Below are 13,568 nucleotides of genomic sequence, written 5' to 3'. Positions count from 1 at the left end.
GGGGGGGGGTGCATTCGGCTAAAGTTGCAGGAAAATCTTGCCCCATTTCTGATTAAGAACTCCTGACTCCCAGGTACCTACAGAATGAAGTATAAAGCCTTCACAGTCCAGGCTGCAGGAACCGAAGAGCCTCCCCTCCAGCGTCTCCCCGCGCCCCACACCGTCAACCCTGTGCTGCAGCCACTCGGGAAAATTCATGTTGAATCTCAAATTCTCGGTCTTTTGGGCAAGCTTGGCTCCTCTCCCTTTCCAGCCAGACTCCGCTCCTCTGTGCAACATTCCTAGCTACCTCCCATCCCTGTCTGCCTGTAAAGGTCGAGATACAGAATGACGAGGAGAGAGCATTGAGAGATGAGTCTGCCCCCCCCCCCTTTCCCCCTCCAAGCGTGCACACGTGCGTTTCTCTCCGTACCACTGGGCCTAGCACAGTTCCTTGCTCTGTGTTTTGTGTTCTACCAGCCAGAGCTGAGGTGCTCCAGGGCCGGGCTGCCAGGCCCTCGGGCTCTTTACAGACTCTCACGCCCCCTGCAGGACGGGATGCGACAGCAAAGGAACAGAGACCAGCTTCACTAACAGAGACTCGTCTTTATTGCCCTTTTTCTGAGGGCTGACATCCGGCGGGCAGCGAGGAGAGGGCAGGGCCAGAACCCGGCCAGAGCAACGGCTCAGACTCCAGACCGTCCCCCAGGCGCAGCAGAGGGAGCGGCCAGGGCGGGACATCTACGCCCGGGGCAGGGGCGCGGCGCTGGCTCTGCGCCTGCGCGGCGGCCCATGGTCAGGATGCCGGCTGCGTGGTTGCCGCTGGCCTGCAGGAGGCGCTGCAGCCGGCCCTGGAGGCCAGGGGGTCCCGGCCGCCGCTTGCCCAGCGTGAGGATGCCGGCCGCGTGGTTGCCCGCGCCGTGCAGCAGCTCGTAGAGGCGGCAGGAGCACGTCTTCTGGCGGCAACAGTCGGGCAGGGGCTGCGCTGCCGCTCCCGGCGACAGGAGCGCGGGCGGTAGCAAAAGCAGCAGGAGCAGCGTCACGGCGGCCCAGGGGACCTAGGGAGACGCGAGGCCAGGCGCTGGGGTGGGGGGAGGGCGGGGGGGGGGCGGAGGGTTTCCCGCCGCGCCCACCTTCAGCCCCCAGGCCCAGGCCCCGCCCAGTTGGTTCTGCGCCCCCTCCCTCCTGCGGTCCTAACACTCTGCGTCCCCTAGTTTCCCGGCCTCTGTCTGCAAGACGGTATTGGAGGGCTCCTCTCTGGCTCTTTTACCTACTCATCTCTCAAGCCCCAGCACACCATCTCCTCCAGGAAGCCCTTTGAGACTCCTGGGCAGAGTGATTCCCTCTTTTCTGGGTACCCTTAAGTCTCTCGTTACCCCCATTAGAGCGCTTACCACTCCACCTGAAAACAGGGTGTGTGAGTCTGCACCGGAAGTTTGTTCACTCAGGGAAACAGACCCAGTATAGTCCCAACATGGGCAAACCAAGGACTGGGGTGCAGTCAAGGACCGGCAGGATCCAGGTTGTCTTGTCTGCCTGCTCCCTCACAGGGGAAACTGTATTCTGTGGCTTCTGCACCAGTTTCCTACCCTCTTAGGGGCACAACTTCCTCACTTGTAAATGGGTTAAGTAATTCCTATAGTGCAGGCTGCCAGGAGGAGGACATGAGAGACTGCAAACAGCACCTGATACATGAGCTCTCAGGAGCTGGGCACAGTCCCATGCTAGCAGAGGCCGACCCTCCTCCAAGGCCCCACCCAGTCCCCTGCCTCAGAGCCCCCCCCCCCCCCCCCCCCCCCGGGAAAAGACCAAGAGTAGAGACATCTCAGACTTCTTTCCAGCCCCCTGAGCAAGCAGTCTCATTGCCCCCCTGGGATGATGAGTTACCCCTCCATCCCCAGGTATCTTTACCTTTGTAGAGGGAGGGTTCATGGCGTCTGGAGCTCAGAGTGGGGTAGCCAAGAAAGGTGTTGTCTGCAGTGGTCCAAATAGCCAGGAACTTTGAAGCCGTTGACTGTGACCACTGATCAAGGGCCTGGGGTTTATAGTGCTCTGAGGTGGTGCAGGACAGACGGGTACTTGCGTCTGCTCTGGGGCCAGACAAAGGCAAGTCTAAGATTAGCCTCCCACAGGGCAGCCGTCTCCAGGTTGGGCCCAAAGAATGGCCGCCAAGGCTCTCAGAAGCGGGAGTTCGATCACTGTGCCCAGGGTCCCCCCCTTGTCTGTCTGCCTGCTCCCTGGAGATGGGGCGGTCTCCGGGCATTAATGAGGCCACCTTGCACCCAGGAATCTGGGAGCACAAAAGAGGCCCTGGCTGGGGCGCTGGCCTGGGACAATGTATGTGTTTGGGGCGGGTGGGGGGGGGGGCAACTGCTAATTAGGGCAGGAGAGAAGGCAGCTGTGAGACCCACTCTCCACATGGTGTATGGGGTGGGGGGAGGGCAGCTAGGCTGCAGGCCTAGCTCCTTGTTGCTGTCCCTGGGGTCTGTCAGGCTCCATGGCCCTCTTCCTTAATGGAAAAGTCTTCTTACACCTCTCCCTTCCCCCAGTTCTCTCCTTCCCTCTGCCCCTTCTACGAACCTCCAAGGGGGAAAAGCTTGGAAACTCAACCTGGGTAGGGGGAGGAAACAGCCAAACCTGGTGTTGTTCTTGGACCTGCCCAGTTTCCCTCCTGTTCAGGTGGCCTGGAGTAGGGGATGGAGTCCCAATACCACCATAGGAGAGAGTGAACGACCCGGGGCGGGGAGGACCGCGCCATCTCCAAGCCAGAGTCTCTTTTATTCAGGGCATGTCTGTTATGCACCTGCTCTCAGCCAGGCCCTGCACAGCACTGGAGGGACAGTGTGCATCAGACATGGCCCAATTTTCTAGGAGCTCCAAAGTCCAGGTGGGGAGGCAACCTAGCATAATGATAGCTTCGTGGGAGAAAGGACCCCAAAAAGGCCTTGCATGCCAAGTAGATTTCCATCAGCTAAGATTGGGGAGGAGGCATTCCACAGAAGGCACAGCTTGAGCAGAGACCTGGAGGTGACAGTGCTTAGCTCATGCAGGATAGTAGGGTGTGGTCATCATAGCTGTGGCTTCCTTCTCAGGGGAGAGGTGGCTGGACAGGTAAGTGAGGGCCAGGGTGGGTCAAAGGGTCTTGCAGGCTAAGCTGATTGGTCTGAATCCTGTGGCCACTGTGGAGACACAGGAGAGTTTTAGCAGGAAGAAGTTGTGGGGTTGATGGGGGGTTGGGTGGCCTGGATGTGGCATGGGATCCAGCAGTAATTCAGAGGTAGAACTGGTGACTTGGCAACTGATCAGGAACAGGGACTGTGTTACTTAAGAGGAGCTTGTGGGGCCTTGGGCAAGCCTCACAGTCTCAGGAAGCCTCAGTTTCCCCACTGCTAAGATGGGCAGTTGACCCAAATGGTCTCTGAGATTGCTTCCTGTTGTGATACTTCCTGACTTGTAGTATAGCCCCTGCCCATGGAGGTGATTTGTGGGTATTGGGCCAGACAGGCACCTGTGCTAAGCCAGCTAAGTTGAGGAGCAGTCCTTCCCCATTTACAGTAAGCTTGGAGTGGAGAGAGGGAGGAGGAGTGGGCTCTGGGTCTTCTGGGTTGACCTAGGCCATGGTAGGGGTCCCCAGGACCTACCCCAACCTGGAGTGGAGCGTGGGGGGAAAGCCTTGGTGTCCAGAGCTGAAGGTGGGGGAAGCCAGCCTGCAGCAAGAGCAGGATGAATGAGACTACTACAGTTTCGCCATAAGCAGACCCTGAGTCCAGAATCTGGGTGCAAGTGGTTTATTTGGGAGGTAATCCTACAAAGCACATGAAAACATGGGGATGGGCAGGGTGGAAGGAAAACCAGTAAGAATTGTGTTAATCAGAGGGTTACCACTACGGGCAACCAGTGCAGAAGACACTTGAGAATTGTACTCAGGGACAGTGACGCTGAGGTCTCTTTCTCTGACTTCTGTCTCTCATTGACTGAGGGTCGCTCCTGGGGAACATTAACGGTTAACACGTCCAGCCTGCCCAGTGACTGGGCCTGGAGACACAGGAGACATCGGCAGTATGTGGGAACTCTAGCAGTGTCCCACAGAGGGCGCCACGGGACTTCAGGGAGGGCACTGCAGGGGCCAGTTGACGTGGGCTCCTCAGAACGGGCTGAACAGCTTAGACCTCCCTCAGGCCTGGGGTTCTGATGAGCAACTGTCCCGTGACACAGAGTTGAAGACCCTGGCCAAGACTTCCCATCCAGAGAGGCCACAGAGGAATGTACCAAGTGGCCTATGAGGGGGATGGGGCAGTGGGCAGGCCTCTCAGCTCAGGACACCACCCTTTTCTGCAGACACTGGGCCAGGTGCCTGTGCCTCAGGACCCGGGGCATCTCAGGAGGATAGGGGGACGAAGGGCAGGCTGCAAGGGCCACCCGGAGTTCTCTGAAGGCCCCTTGCCCCACCAGGTGGACTCTGGCAGGGCCCACGCTGCCCCAGAACCGCAAGGACTTGTAGCGGGGAGAGACTTCCTGAAGGCAGTGGTCAAGCTGGAAACAGAACGGCCTGAGTGAGGCTGGTGTGTAGCTGTGTGGCATGTGGATGAGGGATGCCTGATGGTGCCCAGGGTATGTGTGGTAGGTGTTTCGTGTGTCCATATGTGTCTGTGGGAATTCATCTCTCCCTTCCCAGAGCCTCAGGGAAGCTCTCCTCCCCGCCCCCCTCCTCCCCATCACTCCACTGCGCCCAGGGCACCTGGAGTCATGCAGGGTAAAGGAGACACGCAGTCCCGTCCTGTCCTATCCCTGTCTTGTTTACCTTGTCTCGATTTTCCTCTGACAGGTTTCTCAGGCCCCTCAGCGCCACAAACACCTCATAGTGGGGAGCCGAGCCCTCAGAGGAATCTGCAGACAAACCCCCATGTTCACACACTTTTGTCAACAGGGCAGCTCCCAACGCCAATGCCGGTGCTCCTACCTGTTCCACCTTACTCTGACATTCATGGGAGAAGAGGGATCCCTTGGTAGAGAGGAGGGTAAATGGAGAGGAACCCAAAACCAAATCGTAAATATGAAGCAGGCCGGGAAGGGAAAGGGGGAGAGACTGCAGCAGGAGGGATGGGAGTTAGACCTGAGTGAGCTAGGACTTGTGTTAGGAGCAACCAAAGAGGCCAAGTCTTCTGACCTCTTTTCTAAAGTTCTTCCATCCGCATGGAATGGCATGGGGGGCAGCCAACTCAAGAATGGGGGGCAGGAGCTGATGGAGAAGCTTACCCAGAATGCTGCTCTCCACACAGCTGTGGTCTAACAGTTTCGCCCCTGGCCACTGCCCGACAGCCCGGCCCAGGCCCTCAGAGAACACATCCTCTCGAATGTCTTCTCCTCTCACACTCAGGGCCTGGCCCAGCCTGGGGAGGAGGAAGGAGACAGAGGAGCCTAGGGCACAAGGACGGCCCCTCAGCTCCCCAGGGGGTCACGTACCTGCAGACGAACCTGACGACTGGACACCGATTGTAGGCACCAACCACCTGTACCACATCACCCAGGCAGCACCTGACAGGTGGAGGAGTGGGGGGCGAGGTCAGCCCCAGGGGCCCATTCGCTCATATCCCCGGCCTTCGATAGGGTCCCAGAGGGGTGGGCAGGCGATCACCTGGTAAGGCTGATGTGGTCGGTCAGCACCAGCTCATACTCCTTGCCCTTCTGGGCCTCGGCCAGCAGGACGGTAGAGGCAGCCTCTTCCTGGGCTCCTTTGTTGACTGGGAGCAGCTCAATAAAAGGAGCTCCAGGGGGCAGAAGGTAGAGCCCGCGGGGCTGCTCTGGCCACAGGTTCAGGCCCACCACCCCTGTGGGGAGCAAGCAGCCCTTCAGTGGCCGGTGCCCTTGCTTTCTGCTAGGCAGTAGCCCCTCCCCCGGGCCCCCAGGCCCCAGTTCTCTGAGCAGCTGTTCCCACTGCTGCCCTCCCACCCCTCCTTCCTGGCTCCCCCAGGCTCAGTGTGCCACCTCTGAGGCCCTAGTTGGGAAGAGGCGGTGGTTCGGGGGGTGGCAGACCTGGCGCCAAATGCTGGCGCCGTGTGAATTTGTGCAAGTCTCTTAACCTCTATGAGCCTCAGTTTCTGCATGTGTATAACGGAGCTGTTGGTGTTGGGGGGATTAAATGATTAGGTAGGGCTCAGTGTTTGGCAGCTAGCCGTGTGACCTCTGCCCCCTGCCCCAGCTCACTAGCCTTGAGTCCTGCTGACCTCCAGAGGCAGAGTAAGCCGGGGAGAAGAAGGCTAGCCCTTGGCACCACAATGCCTCCAGGGCAGCCACAGCCTCGGCCTGGCCTCCTGCGTCCAGAGTCACCACCACCTGTAGCTTCGGCCAGAGCCGACGGGCCAGTCCTCGGGGCCCCTGCTCTAGGGCCTCCCGCAACTCAGCTGCCCGTCTGGGGAGAGGCACCCCTGGGTTCCCGGCAGCTATTGTCTCAGCTAGCTCTTCGCCATCTGCCTCCAGGCCCACAAAGACGTCCAGGAGTTCGGCTGCCGTCCCACCTTCCAGTGCCCGCAGCCCTGGGGACCTCAGTGCCTTCAGCAGCAGGGCCCCAGGGCGCTTGGCTCCAGGGGCGCTAACCTGGCCCAAGGCACGCCAAGGCCAGGGGAGAGGGCAGGGCCAGGGGGACGTAGGGGTCACACAGGCGGTGCCTCCCGGAGCCAGCACTTCTGGATAGGACTTGTTTAGGGCTGCCAGACCCAGCAAGGTGGCCTGGAGGGAGACAAGAAGAGGGTGTTGGCCCTGGGCCTGAGCCAGTCCCTGAGCCCCCAGTTTGGGGGTTCTTTGCCCACCCTACTGGGAGGGTTTGGCTGCAAGTAGGGGTCTCTAATGGGGCTAGGCTCCAGCCTTCTCAGTTTACCTGCAGAGAGGCCTCCCCGTAGTACTGGGTTGAGGTGGGAGGTGAGAGCTGCCCCTCATGTTCTTCCTCCTGGGCCTGGCTGGCCTTGGTCAGTGGGAGATGGTTCCGGAAGGTGCTTATATCTGTAGCCCCAAAGACATCATAAACTCGTCCTGAAGCCACAGTTTCCCAAGAGTTTCAGGCAAGATGGGTGAGACCCTTAATAAGGAACCCAGCATAGGCTTAGGCTGAGCGGGGCTACTGGGGCCCAGGAATGGAAAATTCATCTTGAACAATCCTGAGCCTGGGTAGGGTCTTTGCGTTGGGCCCCTCTGTGCTGGCGGTAGAAGGTGAGAGGGAATCCTTGGGTTCTGAAATCTGACTATCCTGTGGGGTTTCTATCTGTTTGGGGCCACCTCCCCAGCCCCTTGGAAACACACCTGTGTTCCCCCTGAGGGGACCGCGGGGCCCCTGGGCTCCCTGCAGACACCACTTCAGGGCCTGCTGCTGGCTCTGGCCCGCGTGCAGTGTACTCTGTTCTAGTCTCCGCTGCTGCCAGGCGGCTGCCCAGCACAGGGTCCCTGCTGCCACACGATGCTGGAGACCAGCAAGCCAGGACAGCCTGGCATCTTGGGGCTGCCGCTGCCAGAGCACGGCCAGCAGTGGCAGCAGCAGCAGCAAGAGAAGGAACAGCAGCAGCAGCATCTCCAAGCAGCTCCTGGGAGGAGGAAGGGACCCAAGTTCTGGTCCTGGGGGGGAGGAGAGGATAACCCATTTCTCCCTCGCCTTAAGCCCACTCTACCGCACAAGAAACCCAGGAAAAAGGAAGTCTGGGAAGAAGCCAGGACCTGTCAGGCAGGTGATGCAGAGGAGACAACATCAAGGCCTTGGAGTCACACTGACCTGAGGTCGGACCCTGGCTCTGACACTTGGTTAGCCGTAGGGCCCTGGGTAAGTCAGCCAGCTGCTCTGGGCTCCGTTCCCCTGTCTGTAAAATGGGAATAATAACAGCTTCGCAGAAGATATAGACAGGGTTTGACACAGTGCCTGGCACACAGCGGCTGCTCAGTGACATGTCCTGCCCACTCCTGGGTGGCTCTGCTGCATCCCAGGATCCACCCTGTCCCCGCTCCGGGCCCCTCCTAAGCCCCGGGGAAGTGGTTCCATGTCCCACGTGCACCTGTCATAGCCCACTTGCGCAGACTCTCAGCACCCAGGGCCCCCTCGGCGGTGGGTACTTGGGTCTCTGTACACAGCCAGTCAGAAAGATGGAGCCGTGGCTTTAAAGGGAGGGGCCCTGATGGGGAAATCCGGTCACAGGCCTGAGGGAGGAGCTGGGGTGGGGGGGGGTGCTCTTAAAGGGGCAGCTTGCCTAAGGGCCCAAGCCCAAGCTGGCAGGTGGGAGGAAGCTACCGCGGGAGACTTCAAACTCCTGCTGTCTTCAAACTCCTGCAGGTGAAGGAAGAGAAAGCTGAGTGTGGGAAAGAGTTCAGGAAGCAGCTTGAGTTGGGAGAAGGGCGCACCCCTGGAGAGCAGGTTCAAGCTGGAGAACTGTTAAAAAAACATTTTTTTTTCTCCCAATCCAGAAACCATGTCCACAAAGATCTACCAGCTTTCCCTCACAAAGGTGGTAGAGAAATAAATCCCCACCCCTGGCATAAGCAACCACAAATCTAGTTGCTCTCCATATAGATTTGTCTGTTCTGGACATTTCATATAAATGGAATCAGAACACGTGGTCTTTTGTGTTGGCTCCTTTCACTTAGCATGTTTTCAAGGTTCTTCCACGTCGTACCGTGTAGCAGTAGTTCATTTCTTTTTATTGCCAAATGTATTTCATGGTATGGATATGCCACCCTACATTTACTTATTCGTTCATCAGTTGATGGGCATTTGGGGTCATTTCCGTTCTTTGGCTACTATGTGTAACACTATTATGGATATTTGTGTACAAGTTTTTCTGTGGATATATGTTTTTATTTTCTTGCATAAAAATGTGATGAATGCAAGGGATTTACTGCATTCCAATGAACAGAATAGCTGGGTTGCATAGTAGCTCTGTTTAACTGTGTAAGGAACTGTTAAACTGGTTTCCATAGTGGCTGCACCATTTTACATCCCCACCAGCAGTATATGAGGGTTTCAAATTCTCTACATCCTTGCAAACACTTGTTATTACCCAACTTTTTGATCACAGCTATCGTAGTGGGGTGTGAAGTGACTTGAGTCTGTTTTAATTTGCATGGTCCCCGATGACCAATGACCAAGCATCTTTTCATGTATCTATTGGCCATTTATACACTTCTATGGAGAAATGTCTTTTCAGATCCTTTACCCATTTTTTTACTGGGCTATTTGTCTTTTTATTATTAAGCTGTAAGAGTTCTTTATATATTTTGCAGTCAAGTCCCCTGTCAGATAGATGATTTGCAAATGGATTCTTCCATTCTGTGGGTTGTCTCTTCATTTTCTTGATAGTGTCCTTTGAAGCACACAAATTTTAAATTTTGATGAAGTCTAATTGTCTACTTTTTCTTTTGTTGCTTGTGCTTTTGGTGTCATATCTAGGGACCCATCGTCAAGTCCAAGGTCATGAAGATTTACTCCTATGTTTTCTTCTAATACTTTCATAAAATTAGCTCTTACATTTAGGTCTTTGATTTGTTTTTTCTTGTGGTAAAATATGCCTAAGATTTACCATTTTAACCCGATCAGGTATCCACTTCAGTGGCATTAAGTACACTCACACCATCGTGCAACCATCACCACCATCCATTTCCAGAACTTTTTCTTCTTCCTACACTGAAGTGTGACTCATGAAACACTAACTCCCCATTCGTCCTCTCCCCAGCCTCTGATGACCATGATTCTATTTTCTGTCTTCATGAATTCGACTACTGCAGGTAGCTAACATAGGGGCATCCATACAATGTCTGTCCTTTTATGTCTGTCTTATTCAGCATAATGTCTTCAAGATTCACCCATGTTGTGGCATGTGTCAGAATTTCCTTCCTTTTTAAAGCTGAATGATATTCCCTTGTATGTCTAGACCACATTTAGTTTACCCATTCACCCACCGATGGACAGTTGTGTTGTTTTCACCTTTTGGCTTTTGTGAATACGCTGCTACGAACATGGGTGCACAAATATCTGTTTGAGCCCCGCTTTCAATTCTTTTGAGTATATACCCAGAAGTGCTGGATCACGTGTTTAACTTTTTGAGGAATCTCCATGGTACTTTCACAGCAGCTGCTATTTTACATGCCTACCTGCAACGCACATGGGTTCCAATTTTTCCGCATCCCCTACAAGTTGTTTTTTTTGTTTTGTTTTGATAACAGCCAATCTAATGGGTAAGAAGTATTTCATTGTAGATGTGATTTGCATTTTTTTTTTTTAGAAAAAATTTTTAAGTTTCTTTTTATTTATTTTGGGAGAGATACAGAGAGCAAGCGGGGAGGGGCAGAGAGAGATGGAGACATAGAATCTGAAGCAAGCTCCAGACTCCGGGCTGTCAGCATAGAGCTCAACTCGGGGCTCCAACTCACAAACGGTGAGATCATGACCTGAGCCGAAATCAAGAGTCAGATGCTTAACTGACTAAGCCCCCAGGTACCCCATGATTTGCATTTCTAACGACTGAGCATTTCTTGTGTACTTATTGTCCACCTGCATATCTTTAGAGAAATGTCTACTCACATCCTTTCCATTTAAAAATGGGGCACCTGGGTGGCTCAGTCGGTTAAGCGTCTGACTTTGGCTCGAGTCATGATCTTGCAGTTCATGAGTTCTAGCCCTGCATCGGGCTCTGTGCTGACAGCTCAGAGCCTGGAGCCTGCTCTGGATTCTCTGTCTCCCTCTCTCTGCCCCTCCCCGGCTTGTGCTCTTTCTCTCAAAAATAAGTAAACATTAATATTTTTTTTAATTGTTGTTGACTTGTAGGAATTCTTTATATATTCTGGATATTAATCCCTTATCAGACATATAATTTGCACATATTTTCTCCCAATCTGTGGGTTGTCTATTCACTCTAACAGTGTCCTTTGATGCACAAAGGTTTTTGTTTTGATGAGGTCTACTTTTTTTTTTTTAAGTTTATTTATTTATTTATTTATTTATTTATTTATTTATTTATTTTGAGTGAGAGAGAGAGCACGAATGGGGGTTGGGGCAGACAGGGAGGAGAGAGCGAGAATCCCAAGCAGACTTTGCACCAGGGTGGAGCCCAATGAAGGACCCAACCAACCAACTATGAGATCATGACCTGAGCCAAAGTCGGACGCTTAACCGACTGAGCCACCCAGACACCCCGATGAGGTCCAATTTATCTTGTGTTGCCTGTGGTGTCATGCCCAAGAAGTCATTGCCAAATCCAATGTCATGAAGTTTTCTATGGTTTCTTCTAAGATTTTTATAGTTTTATCTCTTACATTTAGGTCTTTGATCCATTTTAATTTTTGTATGTGATGTAACATAAGGCTCCAATTTTATTCTTTTTTTTTTAATGTTTTTATTTTTTTGAGAGAAAGAGTACGCCCACGTGCATGCTCAGAAGAGGGGCAGAGAGAGAGGAGGACAGAAGGATACAAAGCGGGCTCCACGCTGACAGGCTGACAGGCTGACAGCAGCAGCCCGATGCAGGGCTCGAACTTCCCAACTGTGAGATCACAACCTGACCCAAAGTCGGACACTCAACTGACTGAGCCACCCAGGCGTCCCTCTCCAACCCCCCCCCCCCAACTTTATCTTTTGCATGTGGCTATCCAGTTGTCCCAGCACCACTTGTTGAAAAGACTATTCTTTCCCCATTGCATGGTTTTGGCACTCCTGTGAAAAATCAGTTGGCCATGGACACATGGGTTTCCTTCTGGACTCTGAATTCTATTCTATGGATCCATACATCTATCCTTATGCCAGTATCACACTAGGTTGATTATTGTTGCTTTGTACTAAGTTTTGACTTACTGTGACATGTGACTACTTCAACTTTATTCTTTTTCAGTTGGTTAGGAGTATATTGTTTAACTTCCATATATTTGTGAATTTTCCAGGGCTTGTCTTGTTATTGTTATTTGGGTAGTGAGTGGCTGATCATTTTAGTGAGTCCATGTACTTCCCACCCCCCACCTCCCTACAGTGCAAAGCCTCTGCTATTGCTCATTCAGGGGGTGCAGACTTGAGTATGCCCAGTAACCCTAGCATGACAGTGATTTTCACCTCTTTCCCTGACCACACCCAGCTGTTAAGCTACACGAATTGTTGGCTAATTGCTATATATTTTTCAACAATGCTTTGGGGGAAGAAATGGCTCCACAAACTGATCCAATCAAATTCAGGTTTCTTTGAAGGGACAGTTTCACGGCCAGTGTTTGAGATTTGTTCTGACCCCGAGAGAGCTCCTCCCGGCTGTCTCTTTCCCCATCTTTCTCTAGCACACTCGCTAGCCCAGCTCAACCTCTACCTCCAATAAAGCTATCATTCTCCTGCCACTTGCCTTTCACAACCTCCAAGGTTTCAGAGAGCACCCTTAAGCTTGAACTTCCCTTGCAAATGAAGTCCGTTCTTTTGAGGAGAGATTCGAAGTTTTCTGTTTCAGAGCCTGCCTCTCTGTCCCGCCCCCCTCCCCTCCTCCGTATCTCTTAGCCCTGATCATTCTTAAGCTGCACACCCACGTCTCCTTGGACATTCCAACGTATCCGGATTTGTACTCAATCTTCCTCCCAACCTGCTCCTCTCCCACATCTTCCCCTCCCCATCTCACTGAGGAGCATCTCTATCAATTACTTCCCAAGCCAGAGACCTGGAATTACTCTAGACTCCAATCCTGCTCTCCAGCATTGGTCACAATGTCTGCATAGTAGGCCTCAGGGCCACTGCTGTGGTATCCTCATCTAGAACCTCCTCTCCTCTGACCCACACTGTTGAAACAGCCTCCCCGGATCCCTGCCTTCCTCTTTTGCCTCCCTTCAATCCATCATACACAGTGTCGCTATAGTATTTCCTAAAATGAGACTCTGGCCATTCCTTTGCTTGAAGTCTGGTAAGGTTTCACTTGCCATCATGCTCAGGTGAAGTTTAAACTCTTACCTGGCACACTAGGCTTCATCACTGGCCACAGTTCTCGAAGTGTGGTCCTTGCCCCCGTATCACCTGACAACTTGTTAGAAATGCAAATTCTGGGGCATGTGGGTGGCTCAGGAGGTTCAATGTCTGATTTCAGCTCAGGCCATGATCTCATGGTTCCTGAGTTTGAGCCCCCAAAGGGCTCTCTGCTGTCAGTACAGAGCCCGCTTTGGATCCTCTCTCTCCCCCTCTCTCTGCTCCTTTCTTGCTCACTCTCTCTCAAAATAAATAAATTAAAAAAAAAAAATGCAAATTCTGAGGCTCAACCCCAGGCCTACTGGCTGGGACACTCTGGAGAGTCGCCCAGCGATCTGCACTTTAGCCAGTTTTCCAGGAGATTGTGATGCAGGCCTGAGCTGAGAAGCAGACGTCACCCTCTATCCGGCCGTATCTGGCCCTCCTGCATCTCCAGCCTCTGCCTGCGCTGCTCTCTCCACCTGAGCGCCTCTCCTAACTCCCATGTGTTCTTTAGGGGTCAGCTCAAGCTAACTGGTGCCCTTCTTCCATGTTCTCTTGTATTCCCTTACGGCCTCAGGACAGCTTTATTGCAGCGCGAGCCAATCTCCTATCATGTTTGGTTATGTTTGTCATCTTTCCTGGGCCACGATCCTCT

The 13,568-nt window shown here is 53.4% G+C and overlaps 2 protein-coding genes across 7 annotated transcripts; both read right to left on the bottom strand.

The window, feature by feature from the left end:
- Positions 1-565: 565 nt before the first annotated feature.
- Positions 566-1,999, bottom strand: HCRT (hypocretin neuropeptide precursor). 2 transcript variants are annotated; one of them, XM_053892824.1, is made up of 2 exons: positions 1,891-1,999; positions 566-1,037 (listed from the first exon to the last, which is right to left on the bottom strand). In XM_053892824.1, the coding sequence occupies exons 1-2, from the start codon at positions 1,909-1,911 to the stop codon at positions 666-668; spliced, it is 393 nt and encodes a 130-aa protein (XP_053748799.1). In that variant the 5' UTR covers positions 1,912-1,999; the 3' UTR covers positions 566-665. The 2 variants fall into 2 exon arrangements, 1 of the variants encoding a protein (XP_053748799.1); XR_008418743.1 differs by lacking the exon at positions 1,891-1,999 and adding an exon at positions 1,374-1,682 and having other exon boundaries at positions 933-1,037.
- Positions 1,906-8,119, bottom strand: GHDC (GH3 domain containing). 5 transcript variants are annotated; one of them, XM_019435505.2, is made up of 10 exons: positions 8,013-8,119; positions 7,736-7,820; positions 7,273-7,581; positions 6,854-6,975; positions 6,204-6,705; positions 5,615-5,807; positions 5,443-5,514; positions 5,236-5,369; positions 4,781-4,866; positions 3,752-4,512 (listed from the first exon to the last, which is right to left on the bottom strand). In XM_019435505.2, the coding sequence occupies exons 3-10, from the start codon at positions 7,535-7,537 to the stop codon at positions 4,294-4,296; spliced, it is 1,593 nt and encodes a 530-aa protein (XP_019291050.1). In that variant the 5' UTR covers positions 7,538-7,581; positions 7,736-7,820; positions 8,013-8,119; the 3' UTR covers positions 3,752-4,293. The 5 variants fall into 5 exon arrangements, with proteins under 5 accessions (XP_019291048.1, XP_019291050.1, XP_019291049.1 ...); XM_019435504.2 differs by having other exon boundaries at positions 7,273-7,550; XM_019435503.2 differs by lacking the exons at positions 3,752-4,512; positions 8,013-8,119 and adding an exon at positions 1,906-2,069 and having other exon boundaries at positions 7,736-8,006.
- Between the last annotated feature and the right edge of the window lie 5,449 nt (positions 8,120-13,568).

Source organism: Panthera pardus, unplaced genomic scaffold (genome assembly GCF_024362965.1).
Source record: "Panthera pardus isolate Hobbes unplaced genomic scaffold, ASM2436296v1 HiC_scaffold_3, whole genome shotgun sequence".
Classification (NCBI taxonomy): Eukaryota; Metazoa; Chordata; class Mammalia; order Carnivora; family Felidae; genus Panthera; species Panthera pardus.
This window is presented reverse-complemented; position numbering and strand designations above follow the sequence as displayed.

Bases quoted from the DNA above. Each gene is read 5' to 3' on its own strand.
- HCRT (XM_053892824.1), bottom strand. From the start codon at position 1,911: ATGAACCCTCCCTCTACAAAG. The intron at 1,038-1,890 runs GTAAAGATACCT...GCGTCTCCCTAG, and splicing joins TGAACCCTCCCTCTACAAAG to GTCCCCTGGGCCGCCGTGAC.
- GHDC (XM_019435502.2), bottom strand. From the start codon at position 7,907: ATGTCACTGAGCAGCCGCTGTGTGCCAGGCACTGTGTCAAACCCTGTC. The intron at 7,582-7,735 runs GTCAGTGTGACT...CCTCCCCCCCAG, and splicing joins GAGCCAGGGTCCGACCTCAG to GACCAGAACTTGGGTCCCTT. The intron at 4,513-4,780 runs GTAAACAAGACA...TTCTGTTTCCAG, and splicing joins CAGAGGAAAATCGAGACAAG to CTTGACCACTGCCTTCAGGA.